General features: G+C 36.1%; 1 protein-coding gene across 2 annotated transcripts in view; it reads right to left on the reverse strand.

Moving 5' to 3' along the window:
• Positions 1-16513, reverse strand: part of LOC118910320 (signal recognition particle subunit SRP54) — a 91590-nt gene that overhangs the window by 30415 nt on the left and 44662 nt on the right. Inside the window, exons 1-2 of one of the 2 annotated variants that reach the window (XM_036881382.2) lie at positions 15822-16026; positions 8340-8513 (exon numbers count right to left, since the gene is read on the reverse strand). The exons of the other annotated variant lie outside the window; for it this stretch is intronic. Of the exons in view, the coding sequence (XP_036737277.2) occupies positions 8340-8513; positions 15822-15986 (339 nt within the window). The 5' untranslated portion in view covers positions 15987-16026. Of the gene's footprint in view, positions 1-8339; positions 8514-15821; positions 16027-16513 lie in introns of those variants that run through there. 2 annotated transcript variants of the gene reach the window in all.

Below are 16513 nucleotides of genomic sequence, written 5' to 3' on the forward strand. Positions count from 1 at the left end.
GTTCACAGTGCAAACTCAAGTTGATTCATTTTTTTCTCTAAAAATGTAAGTATCTCTTCCTGACAATTAAGTATCCATCTCTTCCTCAATAGGGAACTATAATACTTGCTATCTCTTATATTTGTTTTTAAACAAGTTATTTTTAGATTACAAAAGCAATGCTTATTTATTGTAGAACACTTGGGAAATGGAGCAAAGTATAAATAGTTAAGTCACCCATCTTTCCACCACTCGTAATTATCATTAATGTATATCTTTCAGTCTTTTCCTAAGCATATGGTTTTTTTGTAAGTACAAACTTTGTTGTACTTACTCTGTCTTGTTATGTTTCCCATTTACTATGTTGAAACATTAAGCATACTTTCAAATGCTTAAATTCCTAAAGCTGGAATTACTAGGCCAAAAATATAGTCATTTGGAAAGCTCTTCCTTCACATTGCAAAACTTCAGGAAATTTACCAATTGCAACAGCAATGCATATACAATCTTGTTCATTCCCTTTTATCCTCGCCATAGTATATTGTCTGCTTCCTTCATTAAAATGTGACAGGCAAAAAATAAGCCCTGATAATTTTGAGTTCATACTATATTACAAAAGGCATCAGCCCTTTTATATAAGTAACAATTATGTGCATAATCAAATTTTTTAAATATATAGAGATATACACAAATACATATACTGGAGGAACCCTAATAAAAACTTAATGGTTAAAGGAATTATAGGAAATGTTTAATCTTAAGGTACAGGCAAAATGTAAGGGAAATAATTACCATAAGACTATAAAGAGATCTAGATCTATATTTTTTATTTTCTATCAAGTATTATATGCCAGGAGTAATGTTCCTCAATATTTATTTTAAATATCAGCATTTTTTTTAAATGGGTTTGTTTTACAAATCTACTATGTAAATATAGGACAATTATCTTTTCAAAATTCCTTTGTCCTATCAGATTTATGAAACATTAGAATAAACAGAAAATAGAAACATTTCATACTGAATAGGCAGAATTTAAGTATACATTGGACTTCAAGAAATCTACTTATAAAATCTCTTTTCAGTAAGTGAAACTGACTTTACATTAAGTGAAGCCAGGTCTATCTTCAGTTATTAACACCAGTTAGGATAGCTACTACATATTAAAAAAATAGCAAGTATTGGTGAGAATATGGAGTTAACTGGAACCTTTGTACCCTGTTGGTTGGAATATACAATTTTTCCATAACAGGTACAACTGTCATGGAAAATAGTATGGAGGTACCTCAAAAAAATTAAAAATAGAAATACAGATGATCCAGCAATCCCACTTCTGGGTATTTATCCAAAAGAATTGAAATCACGATCTTGAAGGTTATTTCTGCTCCCATGTTCGCTGTAGCATTATTCCCAATTGCCAAGATGTGGAAACAACCTAAACCATCGATGAATGAATGGATAAAGAAAATGTGGTATATACATGCAATACATAAACATAAATAATATTTAGCCTTAAAAAGGAAATCCTGCCATATGCAACAACATGGATAAACCTTGAAGACACTGAGGACCTTGTGCTAAGGAAAATAAGCCAGTCACAGAAAGACAAATGCTGCATGATTTCACTTATATGAGGTATCTAAATTAACACAGAAGCAGAGAGTAGAATGAGCCTGGGAGAAAAGGGGAAATGGGGAGTTGTTATTGAACAAGTATAAAGCTTCATTTATACAAGATGAGTAAGTTCTAGAGGTCTGCTGTACTTACACAGTGCCTATAGTTAACAATACTGCATTGTACACTTAAAACTTTAAGGCGAAATACATCTCATGCTAAGTGTTATCACAATTTTCTTAAAAATAGATGCTGTGAGAGAAGTATAAGACAGGAAAAGAGACTTTGTGAGTAGATTTCTTGAAATCCAACATGTAATTAAATTCTGCCTGTTTGATATAAAAAAAAAGTTAAATGTTCAGTTAAATAAAAGTTAAATAGTCTAATGGCATTTAAGATGTGCTTACTTTGCCAGAGAAAAACTGAAAAAGCTATACAGGTAGGAGTCTTCATTAGCTGTAAGCTTTAAAAATCTTTCTTAAATGTAAATGACAAAGGAAATTAATTCTGGCCAAAAAAAGATTTCATAGACAAATCCTCTGAGTGGCTGAATTAAACTACAATGCATTCTACTAATGTTTAAAATTTCCTTCCAAAAAATACTTCGTATTTAGGGAGAAAAAATAACTACTTACAAGTTTACTTTATGACCAGAGTCTATATTAAGCTAGAGCTTTAAGAAAAACAAGCTATAGTAACATACCAATATTAACATGCACATGCATAAATAATAAACTAAATGAAGATATCTGCAGTTCAGGCAGCAATTAAAAATACCAAGAAAATGAACTGTATCTTTTAGCAAAAGATTTAACTAGTTGTTAATATTTTGTCTTGGTCAACTTAGTCAACACAGATACTTCTATTTGCTAATTATAAGTTCTTCATGAATTGTACAAGATTTTTTTGTGTGAACATTTTATTTAGAAGTAAAACATCAGCTCTCAACTTCAGGCTGGGTTTATAAACATAAGCTTCCTACTGGCGGTATACTATACTCAGCTCCTATTTGCCTAAAAATCACTGTATTCTAGAGGACATGAACTACTGCCTGGTAAGCAAGAGTAACACCACCTTGTAGGATTCACCATGCTGACAGATGGATCACCCTTATACACCCTTTCCTTTGAAAGGCGGGTATTCCCTAAACAATATCCAGCTTGAAACAATTAACAGTGTTCCCTGGGGCAAGACTCCTTTTTCTGGTTTCAGCAATAATACTCAGACTTCAGCCACTGCTCTGTTGCAAACGCAAGTGGCTGCCAGAGATGCAGACCCTTCTTCCTTGCCTTTATAAATAACCCTCCCTACATACAAAGTGGTGCAGAGATCTATGAGTCTTACAGCTGCCCAGGGCAAGCTTCTGTAGGTAAGAGCCCCTCAGTAAAAATCTACTACATTTAAGCTGGACTTGTCAGCCTCTTTCTTTGGTCTCACAGCCCCTGTGGCCTTTGGTAGGGTCTTTGGTAGGGTCACCTCCCCCACATGGAACCACCACCACCAAGGAAAACTTCAGAATGGATATTTCAGGAATGGAGCTAACAAATTAATTCCATGAACTCTAAAATGAATCTTGACTGAGAACTATAGGGAAAATTTTTAAATTAGTCTTGAGTTTTCAAATTCCAACAGAGTTCTAAAATTACTTCTTAAGATTTCCTGTGCTACCTACTATATTTGCTTTGCTAGTTAATACTGTCTTACATGCTTATGTCATTTTTTCAATGAGTTTTAATGTGTATTATCTCAATAATCTTCAAAAACAACTCTGAAAGTAAATGTTATCCTTTTTGTATAATCACAGAACCTCTTTGTCAAAGCAAGGTAACTCTGGTGACCTTTACTACAGGATAGAGCCAGAACTAAAAGCCAAATTCCTAAATTCTCCTGAACATTGCCTCCCAGTGAAGGAAATCTCAAAGGGTTTCTTATCACTATTTTTTGGCTTATAAATTCAAAAAAAATTCTAATGGCAATTTGCTATATACAAGATAAAGATTTTAACAGTGGACATGGACTTCCAGCACAACAGCATAAGGAACTCAGTGGACTCGCTCCCCAGTGAAATTGATGAAAATTACTAACAACATTTAAAGCTTCTGGAAATGTTCCTAAGGGCATATGACAAATGAAGAAACACCTATTCAAGAAAACATATGAAAATCTGATAAGAAAAGCTCAAGAGTCTGGGTAACAACCAAGACCACTCTCTCCCATTGCCTTTCCAGCCAAGTGAGGTAAAAACTCAATTCCAGAATGGTACAACCAAGTACACAGGACTTCTTCCCTCTGAGCTCCCAGTCAGAGGGCTTTCTTCTCAGGAAGAAGACATTAATCAGCATTTCTGATCTTGCCTATAAGCCACCTAATAGGGAATCTAAGTTTCCAAGTGAGTAGATTTGAAAGGTGGGGGCTCCTGTCTTCTGTGAGCCTCCACTCATGGGATGGAGGATCCTTGCCATAGGCATGGGACCACTAAGAATACTGGGGCACTGACAGCCCTTACTCCATTTCCTAAGGCAGTGGTTTCATGGCAGAAGAGACAAATCAAGAAGACCTAATGCTACTACTTCCCACCTGCACTGAGCACTGAGCTCCTACAATAGAGATGTCTCTCAGAAATGCATCACTTTCCTAGCTCCCAACTTCAGAACTCTGGCGAAGAGATTTTGGCAAGGAGGAAAAGTAGGCCATAAAACACACAGCTCCTAATCTCTTCCCAAATGAACTGACTTCATTTGCAACACAGCTGGAGAAGTACAAGCCTAGGAGTGCTCTCACAATCAATGGACACTGTAGTAAAAGGTAACTGGGAAGATACTCTTAGAGTCTATGGAAGATATAGGCTAAATTATAGGCCAGTTAGTTTGTAGCCGAGAACTGGGACAGGCTTCACTAAAATAATCCAGCAGTCACTGAAAAAAAAAGCACCTAATAATAACAAGAAGTGGGGGGAGGGAGTAACCAGAGTTGCCATCTTATCTAAAATGTCTGATTTCCAACAAAAAATTATTAGACATGCAAAGAAACAGAAAAGTATGACCCATACATGGGGGAAAAAAAGCAGACAAGAGAAACTACCTATGAGAGTGAATAGACATTTGATGTAAAAGAAACATTTCAAAGTAGCCTTTATAAGTATGATCAAAGAATTATGGAAACCATAATCAAAGAAATAAAGGAAAGCATGATAACAACGTTGCATCAAATAAAGACTGTCAATAAAGAGAGAAATTATAAAAGAAACCCAAATGGAAATTCTGAGGTTGAAAAGTACAATAACTGAAATGAAATATTTGACAGAGGAGCTCAACAGAACCAAAACTGACAGAAATAAAGGGAAACATAGATAATTCAACAGTAACAGCTAGCAACTTCAATACTCCATCTTCAATAAAAAATAGGACAACTAGGCAGAAGATAAGAAAATATTAGACTTAAACAACCAAACCTAATGGACACCTATAGAATACTCCACCTAACAACAAGAGGATATACATTCTTCTCAAGGACATATGGAAGATTCTCCAAGACAGACCATATGATAGGCCATAAAACAAACGTCATTAGATTTAAAAGGACAGAAATAATATAAAGTATGTTCTCTAACCACAATAGAGTGAAATTAGAAATAACAGGGAAAAATGTGAGAAATTCACAAATACATGGGAAGTAAACAACATACTCTTAAATAACCAATAGGTCAAAGAAAAAATCAAAAGTAAAAAGAAGATACTTTGAATGAAAACGAAGATGTGACATTAAAAAATTATGAAATGTTAACTAAAACAGTGCTTCAAGGGAAATTTATAGCTAATTAAGAAGAAAGATAACCTACCTTTCCACCTCAAGACACATGAAAAAGAAGTGCAAACCAGAGCTAAAGAAAGCTGAAAGAAATAATAAAGACTAGAATGCAAATTAATAAATGGAGAGAAAAAAACAAGAGAGAACATAAATGAAACTACAAGCTGGTTCTTGGAAAAGAACAGCAAAACTAACAAACCTTTAGCTAGACTGATCAAGAAAAAAGAAGGACCCAAATAACTAGAGTCAGAAATGAAAAAATAAAAAGGGTTATAAAGGAATACTATGAACCACTGCATGCCAATAAATTAGATAACACATAAAATGGACAAATTTCTAAAAGACACAAAACTACTGAAATTGACTTAAAAAGAAACACTAATCATTATATATTGAAAGAATGAGTAGATAAATTATAGTAATATTTTCCTAATACATCATTCATGTCAAAAAGTTTCACTACAGAGCATATGGCTTCTGGAAATTAACACTAACATTAATAATAAATAATGATTACAAGGTAAATTAATGGCTGAAATTCATAACTACTAGCTGCAATGTACAATATTTTCCTAGATATTAATAACACACCATTGTTGGGTTGTTTACAGTATTAGCAGGCTTAAAAAAAAAGAAAACAGTAATCAAAAACCACTAATCAAAAACCACACACAAAAAAAAGCCCAGGCAGCTTCACAGCTGAAGTCTAACAAGCAATTAAAGAATTAATATCAACTCTCCTAAAAAACAGAAGAGGAAGAAATAGTTTCCAACTCACTTTATGAGGCCTGTATTACTCTGGTACCCAAACCAAGCAAAGACATAACAATAAAATTACATACCTATTTTCTTATGAATATGGATGCAAAAATCCCCACCAGAATACTAGAAAACTGAGTAAAAAGAATTATAAACCATAATCAAGTGGGTTTTATTCTAGGAATGCATAGTTTAGCATCCCAAAATCAATCAACATCACCTTATCAATAGAAAAAATTTAAAAACCACATGATCCTCTTGATGCAGAGAAAGTACCTGACAAAATTCAACACCCCCATCATGATTTTTAAAAAAAATCCTCAACGTAAGAATACAAGGCAAATACTTAAAACTGATAAAGGGCATCCACAGATACCCACAGCTATATCATACTTAATGGTAAAAGACTGGACAGTTTCCTCCTAAGATTCAGAACAAGACAAGGATGTCCACTCTCACCGCTTCTGTTCAACACTGCAATGGAGGTTCTAGCTAGGGCATTAGGCAAGAAAACAATATAAAAGGCACCCAGTTGGAAGAGAAAAGTAAAACTACCTCTGTCTGTACATGACATGATCTTGTATATAGAAAATCCTAAGGAATCCACTAAAAATTCTTAGAATAAAGTTCAGCAAGATTGCAGGATACACAGTCAATATACAAAAGGCAACTATATTTCAACATATCAGTATTGAATAATATGAAAATAAAACTAAGAAAACAATTCCATTTACAACAGCATCAAAAAGAATAAAATAAATTTAAGAAGTGTAAGACTTATACCATGAAAAGTGTAAAACATAGAAATCAAAGGAGACCTAAATAAATTTTAAAATTTGCAAATCAAAAGACAATACTCCTAAATTTACAGATTCAACACAATCCCCAGCTGGCTTCTTTGCAGAAATTGACAAGCTGATTTTAAAATTTATATGGAATTGCAAAGGGCTCAGAAAAGCCAAACAATATTCAAAAAGAGCAAAGTAGAAGGATTCACAATTCCCAATTTCAAAATCTGCTACAAAGCAACAACAATTACGACAGTGTGGTACTGGCACAAAAATAGATATATCTATATTAGTGGAGTAGAACTGAAGGTCTAGAAATAAAACCATGTTCTACGATCATATGGTTTTTAACAAGGGTGCCAAGATCATCCAATAGGAAAAGAATAGGACAAATGGAAAACCACAAGCAAAAGAATGAAGTTAAACTCTTACCTCATCATATACAATAATCAACTCAAAATGGATCAAAGTCCTAAACGAGTTAAAATTATACAACTCCTAGAACATAGAGACAAATCTTTACAATCTCAGATTTGGCAAAGGATTCTTAAATATGACTTTGATTTGGCAAAGGATTCTTAAATATGACTTTAAAATCACAACAAAAGAAAAAATAGGCAACTTGGACTTCATCAAAATAAAGAACTTTTGTACTTCAAAGGGCATAATCAAGAAAGTGAAAGGCAACCCATAGAATGGGAGGAAATACTTGGAAGTCATCTCTCTGATAAAGGACTTGTATCCAGAATACATAACGAACATTTTACAACTCAATAATAAAAATATAAATATGCCCACTAGCACGTAAGAGAAGAAATTTATTCTGCCCATTGCCGTATCATCAGTGACTGAAACAGTACCTGTCAGAAAGCCAGGAAAATACTGAATCAATGATTTCTCAAAAAGATTACTTAGAAGGGCAACACTCCTTTCATAAGAATGTACAACTACTCCTATAATTTTATCATCACATCATGTATAAATCAGAAATTATTAAATTTAGCTGGTAAGCCACATGGTGAAGTTACTGTACACTCTTACCTTCTAATCAGAACTTGAGGTAATATTAAAAAAGAACAGAAAATTGTTTTGAGTGGAAACTTAATTCAAAGGGACTGGAATTCAAGCACTCTATTTAGTAAGATAGACAGTAAAGAAACCTAGCCAAATGACAAAAAAACTGTGATACTCATAAACTTTAAGGCTATTGAAATGCAGGAAATATTTCCATCCATATTTGTAAAAATAATATTTTCTACCAAAATCCTAATGCATAGTTTTATAATCAAAATAAGTTTATTTAAACCTCAGAAAGCCCTTCACATTCAATGTTTAAGGGGGAAATAAAGCAATATTAAAAAAATTTGACAAAAGGAACATAAATATCAAACCTACCGGATCAATAGTAGGTAAAACTTCTTTCTTCTCCAGGCCATCGACTTCATCTTCATCTGTGCTGTACTCTTCCATTGTTTCACCACTAACAAAGTGGATGACTCTCCTTGGCACTTTCTTCTTTTTGCCTATGACTCCCAGTTCTACATTTTCAAAGCCTCTTTCATTACCCACCTAATGTCAATAATAAATTAAGAAAACTTCAAGTGAGATTAATTTTCTTTCATATAACAAAAAACATTTTTGGTTATTTTATATTAGGGAATAAAGATAAACCCAATCCTTAGTTTTTCTCAAAAATAAGGCATATCATACACACATGAATATCAATTCCATATATGTAGACCTTAATAATAGAGCAAACAACTGCATACTCACCACTGGGGTTAAAAAATAAAACTTGACCAAATAAACTTTTTGTTTAAATCAAGAGGTAAGAAATCAAGCACCACACTTCAAGTCATAGTAATTACAATGCTGTATAATATGTGAAGACACTCTGGACAGCAACCATTTTAAAGACTAGTGCTAATTATGGGTAATTAACATGTAATATCAAAGGAAAATCACAGAGACACACATATACATAAGTTAGATACATAAAACAAGTTTATATCAGGGAACTTTCCTAAGTCTTTGGATTTCTTTTTTTAAGAGATGTGTTTCATTTTTTTGAAGTTCCTTTATTTTTGTTTTTAATTGTCGTTGACATACATTATATTAGTTTCAAGTGTACAACATACTGATACATTTATGTAATAATTTAAAAATACCAAAGTGTACTTACCATGTCATCAAAATTACAATATTTCTAACTATATTCCCTAAGCTGTACTATTCGTTACTGTGACTTATTTTATAACTAGAAGTTTTTGCCTCTTAATCCTTTTCACCTACTTTGCATATCCCCAATAAACATAGGCATGCATATATCTTTTCCAACTGGAAAATGCCCAGAAGTGTAATTGCTGGATCCTATAGTACTTCTATTAGTAATTTTTTGAGGAAACTCCATACTGTTTTGCATAGTGACCACACCAATTTACAGTTGCACCAACAGTGCACAGGGGTTCCCTTTTCTCCACATCTTCACCAACACTTGTTATATCTTGCCTTTTTGATACTAGCTCTTCTGATAGGTGTGGTAGTATTTCACTGTAGTTTGATTTGCACTTCCCCAATCATTAGTGATATTGAGCACGTTTTCATGTGTCTGTTGGCAATCTATATTTCTTCTTTGGAAAAATGTCTACTCAGATCCTCTGGCCCATTTTTTAAATTCAATTGTTTTCTTGGTGTGGAGTTGTGTGAGTTATTTGTGTTTTGGATATTAACCCCTACTGGTTATACGACTTGCAAATATCTTCTCCCATTCTGTAGGCTTCCTCTTCATTTTGTTGATGGTTTCCTTCACTGTTTTTTAGTTTGATATAGTCCCAACTGTTTTTGTTTTTGCTTCCCTTGCCTGAGAAAAATCCAAAAATAAGACCAATGTCTAAGTTTTTATTGCCTATGTTTTCTTTTAGGAGTTCCATGGTTTCAGGTGACATTTAGGTTATTAATACATTTGGGTTATTTTTGTGTATGGCATCAAAAAGTTTTGTTCTTCTGCATGTAGCTGTCCAGTTTTTCCCACCACTGTGTATTGAAGACACCGTCTTTTCCCCATTGTACATTTTTGCCTCCTTTGTCATTTCTGAGCTCTCTATTCTGTTTCATTGATCTATGCTTTTTTTTTTTTTTTTGCCAGTACCACACTGCTTTGATTACTATGGCTTTGTGGTATACTTTGAAATCAGAGAGCATGATAGCTCCAGCTTTGTTGTTCTTTCTCAAGATTGCTTTAACTATTTGGGTCTTTTGTGGTTCCATACAAATGTTAGGATTATTTGTTCTAGTTCTGTGAAAAATGCCATAGATATTTTGATAGAGATTGCACTGATTGCATTTGATAAAGACTGGTTCAGTTACACCGAGTATGGACATTTCAATATTAATTCTTCCAATCCATGAACATCATATATCTTTCTATTTAGCTGTGTCACCATCAAATTATTTTACCAGTGTCATAGTTTTCAGAGTAAAGATCTTTTACCTCCTTGGCTGAATCTATTCCTAGGTATTTTATTATTTTTGATGGCAATTGTAATGGGGTCGTTTTCTTAATTTCTTTCTGCTAGTTCATTATTAGCATATGGAAATGCAATAGATTTCTGAATATTAATTTTATATCCTACAACTTTACTGGATTCCCTTATTCTAATAGTTTTTTGGTAGGGTCTTTTGAGTTTTCTATTTATAGTATCATGTCATCTACAAATAGTGACAGTTTATCTTCTTCCTTACCAATCTGGATGCTTTTTATTTCTTTGTGTTGTCTGATTGCCATGGCTAGGACCTCCAGAACTATGTTGAATAGAAGTGAGGAGAGTGGGCATTCTTGTCTTGCTCCCAATCTTAAAAGGAAAAGCTTTCTGCTTCTCTCTGTTAAGTATGATGCTGACTGTGGGTTTGTCATATATGGTCTTTACTATGTTGAGGTCCTTGCCCTCTATACCCATTTTGTTGAGAGTTTTTATCATAAATGGATGTTGAATTTTGTCAAATGCTTTTTTAGCATCTATGGAGACATTCATGTGGTTTTTGTCCTTCTTTTTGTTGATGTGGTATATGGTGTTGATGGATTTTTTAATACTGTACCATCCTTGCATCCCTGAAATATATCCTATTTGATTATAGCAGATGATCTTTTTTATGTATTTTTGAATTCAGTTTGCTAATATTTTGCTGAGCATGTTTGCATCTATGTTCATCAGGGATATTGGTCTGCAATATTTTTTTGTGGTGCCTTTGCCTGGTTTTGTTATTAGAGTGATACTAGCCTCATAGAATGAATTTGAAAGTATTCCCTCCTCTTCCACATTTTTGGAAAAATTTAAGGAGGATGGGTATTAGGTCTCCACTTAATGTTTGATAAAATTCAGCGGTGAAGCCACCCAGTACAGGTATTTTTTTCCTTAGGTAGGTTTTTTTTATCACCAATTCAATATTGTTGCTGGTAATCGGTCTGTTCAGATTTTCTGTTTCTTCCTGGGTCAGTCTTGGAAGGTTGTATTTTTCTAGAAAGTTGTCCATTTTGTCTAGGTTATCCAATTTGTTAGCATTAATTTTTCATAGTATTCTCTAATAATTCTTTGTATTTCTGTGGTGTCAGTAATGATTTTTCCTTTCTCATTTCTGATTCTGTTTATGTGTGTAGACTTTCTTTTTTTCTTGGTAAGTCTGGCTAGTGGTTTATCTATTTTGTTTATTTTCTCAAAGAACCAGCTCCTGGTTTCATTGATGCTACTGTTTTATTCTTCTCGATTTATTTCTGCTCTGATCTTTATTATGTCCTTCCTTCCACTGACTTTGGGCCTCATTTGTTCTTCTTTTTCTAGTTTTGTTAATTGTGAGTTTAGAGTGTTCATATGGGATTGTTCTACTTTCCTGAGGTAGGCCTGTATTGCAATATACTTCCTGCTTAGGACAGCCTTCACTGCATCCCACAGATTTTGCAGTGTTGAGTTATTGTTTTCATTTGTCTCCATATATTGCTTGATCTCTGTTTTTATTTGGTCATTGATCAATTGATTATTTAGGAGCCTGTTATTATTAAGCTCCATGTGTTTGGGGGATTTTTCATTTTCTTTGTGTAATTTATTTCTAGTTTCATACCTTTGTGGTCTGAGAAGCTGGTTGGTACAATTTCAATCCTTCTGAATTTACTGAGGTTCTTTTTGTGCCCTACTATATGATCTATTCTTGAAAATGTTCCATGTATACTTGAGAAGAATGTGTATCCTGCTGCTTTTGGGTAGAGTGTTCTGTAGATGTCTGTTAGGTTCATCTGTTCTAATGTGTTGTTCAGTGCCTCTGTCTCTTTACTTATTTTCTGTCTGGTTGATCTGTCCTTTGGAGTGAGTGGTGTGTTGAAGTCTCCTAAAATGAATGCATTGCATTCTATTTCCCCCTTTAATTCTGTTAGTATTTGTTTCACATATTTGGGTGCTCCTATGTTGAGTGCATAGATATTTATAATGACTATATCCTCTTGTTGAACTGACCCTTTTATCATTATGTAATATCCTTGTCTTGTTACTTTGTTTTGAAGTCTATTTTGTCTGATACAAGTACTGCAACTACTGCTTTTTTCTCCCTATTAGTGGCATGAAATATCTTTTCCATCCCCTCATTTTTAATCTGTGTCTTTGGGTTTGAAGTGAGTCTCTTGTAGGCAGCATATATATGGATCTTTTTTTTTTTTAATCCATTCAGTAACACTATGTATTTTGATTGGTGCATTCAGACCATTTACATTCAGGGTGATTATCAATAGACATGTACTTGTTGTCATTGCAGGCTTTAGATTTGTGGCTGCTATATTCTTTACAAAAGATTTCTTTAAAATCTACAAAGGGGAAGGCTGAAATATGATCCAGATTTTCATTCCAATATCAAAGTTAGTTATGTTTAAAGAGAATTTTGAGTAATATTATTATACATAATGTGTAATTGAAAATGCATTTTACTTGCTCTAATCATATATGGATTTTTATTGAATAGACTTTTCTTTAAGGGCTTTCTTTTAGAAATTTAGTATTAATTTTTGATACAGTAAAACCTAGGTTTTATGTTTATCAAATTAAGCAGGAGTGAGCAAACTTTTTCTGTAAAGGCCAGATGGTTAATATTCAGGCTTTTCAGGCCATATAGTCTCTGTCACAACTACTGAACTCAGCAAAAACAGCCATTGACAACACATAATGAATGGGCACTGATGTTTTCTAATAAAACTTCATATAAACAGGTGGCTAGTGCAATCTGGCCCATAGGCTGTAGTTTGTCAACCCCTCATCTTAGGAAACAAAATTGGAAATCTGCTAAAGACAATTTATGACATGTGATTCCAACCTCTACTTGGTCAGGAGAAGAGGGTGAGGGGAGACAGTAAAGGGAGATATTGTTGGGTAAAACCAACTAGAAAATAAAATAATTTGGTAGAAAATTTCCGATAATTACAAATGAAAGTTATTCTCTGAATTTTACAGATGTTTCATTTTTACAGATAAACAGTAAACCTGCAAGTATGAAAAATTTCACTGTCAATAAAACACATTCCATTTTAACAAAGTCCAAAGATCTGAAGATAGTTTCCTAACACCATGAAATTATGAGATGTAATGTCAATGATCATTTTATGACCTTTTATGGTTTACCAGACTGTAAATCTCCCTATCTTGTTCTTCAGGGCCTGTTTTTAATGGCAATTTTCTTTTTATATACTCCCATAGCACCAGAATTTCTTTAAAATATGTACTACACTTGGATTTTATTGTGTCACCTTCCCCAGCTACGTGGTTAGCAACATAGGAGTAGGCAGTGTGTATCCTTCACTGCTATCTCCTTTAGCCTACAGTTCTTGGCACACTGTAAGTTGTTTGTGGTAGCGGTGCTATATAAATGAATGAGTCGTACTGAAATTTTAATTTCTTTAATAATATTGAGAATGAGGTTTTGGTTAAAAGTCTAGTCTGACAAGCTGCTGGACAGAATGTAACAACGGGCACTGGATGGCCTGGTTTGATGCCTAAGTCTAAACACAGACCCAAGCTCCTATTTCGTACTCCCTTCCCTACATGGTACTTTGGGTTTCTCACTTCTGACAAACTGATGAAGGAATACAGAATGGTAGACACTCCTTTCACCCAAGTTTCCACCTCAGTGCCCTCCTCTCTCTTATTCTGCTCAAACCCCAGAGATGTTTCTGCTTCAGGAATGTGAATGAGAGAGCAAATAGGAAGAGTCAGAAAACAGTTTGTATGGTATGAACCCATTTATGTTTAACATGAAGGAAGAGACTGTAGATGCATAAGAAATCCCAGGAAGAATGCACTAGAAATTTAACAGTTACTTACAGGGAATGTGAATGTGAGGAATGGGCAATGCAGGTATCCCTGTGTCTTTTTACTTTTTGCTCTACCACCCATTTACTGTTTAAATATTTATTATTTTTTTAACCAAGAATATGAAAATAACATAACATCATTAAACCAAAATAAAGTCTTTCGTCAACATTTAGCTGGTAAATCAGTACAGGTGTTTTTACTTTGCTATTAGAAAGATTCAAAGAGAAACAGTGATGAAAACAATTCTAGCAACAGAAGGAAAAATCAAACAGAAAACAATTAAACGCTGTGGACTTAAAGGTTCAAGTGTACCTATCAGCAATAGGCCTAAACTCAGCTGAAAAGGAAAAGCGGCTGATTGCCCCTGAATTCCTTCTTTCAGGTGACCCTCCTCCTTAAGCAGGAGAAGAAAAACAAAATAAAACATAACAAGAAATTCCATATAAAGACTATGAAGACTATGATGTGGAAAAATTTTTAATACAAACTACATTTTATACTCTAAGGCACCATTCTGTAGGTATCTGCAGTTTGTTAGTGTTTCTAACATTCAGGAAGCTAGTCTCAAAAATGAAGCTATCAAAAACGCTTCATTGTCACTGAGTTGAAAAGATTTCTACACAGGAGCAACTCGAGGTTTTGAATGACCAAAACTGTATACTCTTGAGCTGGTTCAGTTTAAGTAATTTCATTAGTTTAACTTGACCAAAGATTCTGAACTACTACTTCAGACTACCAAATCCAAAACAAAACAAACCTCCAAACCTTATCTAACTCTCTAAATGTACACTACCCGATACACTAACCACTAGCCACATGTGGCTGATGCTCTCCTGGCATGTAGCTAGTTCCAACTAAGATAGATATGCAGATGTAAAATGCACACAGGCTCAAAGACTTAGTACCAAAAGGAGAATGTAAAATATCTCGTTGATAACTTTCATATTAATTACATTTAATTTTTGTTAAATTAGGTTAAATATAGTATTAAGTTCACTTGTTTCCTTTTATTTTAATAATTCTATTGGACAGAAAACAGTTCCATGCCTTAGTTGCCTCGTTTCTGAAATGGGGTAACGTCCACCTCATGCACAAGTTATTAGAATTAAGTGGAATAAAGCGTGTAAACGCTCAGCACGTAGCTGCTATCCGCTTGCAGAAGGAGAGGCTGAGAAGCGATTGAAGCCGCCCTCGCCTGACTTCCAGCTATCCTAAGGATGGCCTTTCGGGGACACGCCTTTCTTCTCTCGCTCTGAGACCAGAAGCTGCAATTGCGGCCCCGGAAGCCTCCGGCCACCCGAGTCTGCGGCGCTGCCACCGGAGGCGTTGGTGAGGGGGGGCCGGCAGTGTGTGGGGGAGAGGGGCCTCCGCCCCGTCCCCCGAGCCCTGTCTCTGAGCACAAACGGGGATACTGTGAGGAACCCCGAAACGCACCGAAACGCGGCCGCTCGGAGGAAGGCCTGGCAGGCCAAAAGAGCAGCCGGCCGACGAGGCGGAGAGGAGGCTGGGCTCTCCCGGCCGCAGCCCCACCTACCTGCGGCGCCGACTCCCTGAACGCCGCGGCGGCCGCTGCTCCCGAGGCTGCGACGGCTTCTCCTTCTCCCGCACGGCCCACTGGCTCCCGGTCCATCGTCGTCGCCGCCACAGGGCTGCTAGCGCTGGCGAGATAGAACGGAATGGCCGATAAGCCCGCTTCCATCCTCCGCCTCCCCGCCCAGCCGCGGACCGAGCCGGCAGTCGGGAAAGGACTCACCGGCAGCGCCCGCCTTACGCCGCGCCCGGCGACGCCACCGCAGGAGGAGCGCGGCTGCGGCCTGGAGAGGCGGGGCGGCCGGCACCTCGCCCACCCGGCTCCGCTCCAGATGCGGCCGATCGCGGACTGAGAGGCGCAACCACTGACTTGCCAGGGGCGGGGCGGGGCGGGGCGGGGCGGGGCGGAGCAGAGCGGGACGGAGTCTTCAGCAGCTCCGCTTCCGGCCCGGCCCAAAGCTGGGCCCCGCGGAGTCGCCCCCTGGTGCCTGTGACTCCCTCCCTTCTTGCGGGTGCGTGAGACCTGCCTTCGGGACCTCAGCGCCCACTCACCGTCTGCATCCTGGGCAGTCACCCTCCCAGACCTTAGTTTCTGCACTTGTAAGACGAAACAGCCGCGTAGTGTGTCTCAAAGGCCTGTGATGAGAGGTGATTGCTGAAAATATATTTTAAAACGTAAGGCTTACGCTACATATG

Source organism: Manis pentadactyla, chromosome 11 (genome assembly GCF_030020395.1).
Source record: "Manis pentadactyla isolate mManPen7 chromosome 11, mManPen7.hap1, whole genome shotgun sequence".
In the NCBI taxonomy this organism is placed as follows: Eukaryota; Metazoa; Chordata; class Mammalia; order Pholidota; family Manidae; genus Manis; species Manis pentadactyla.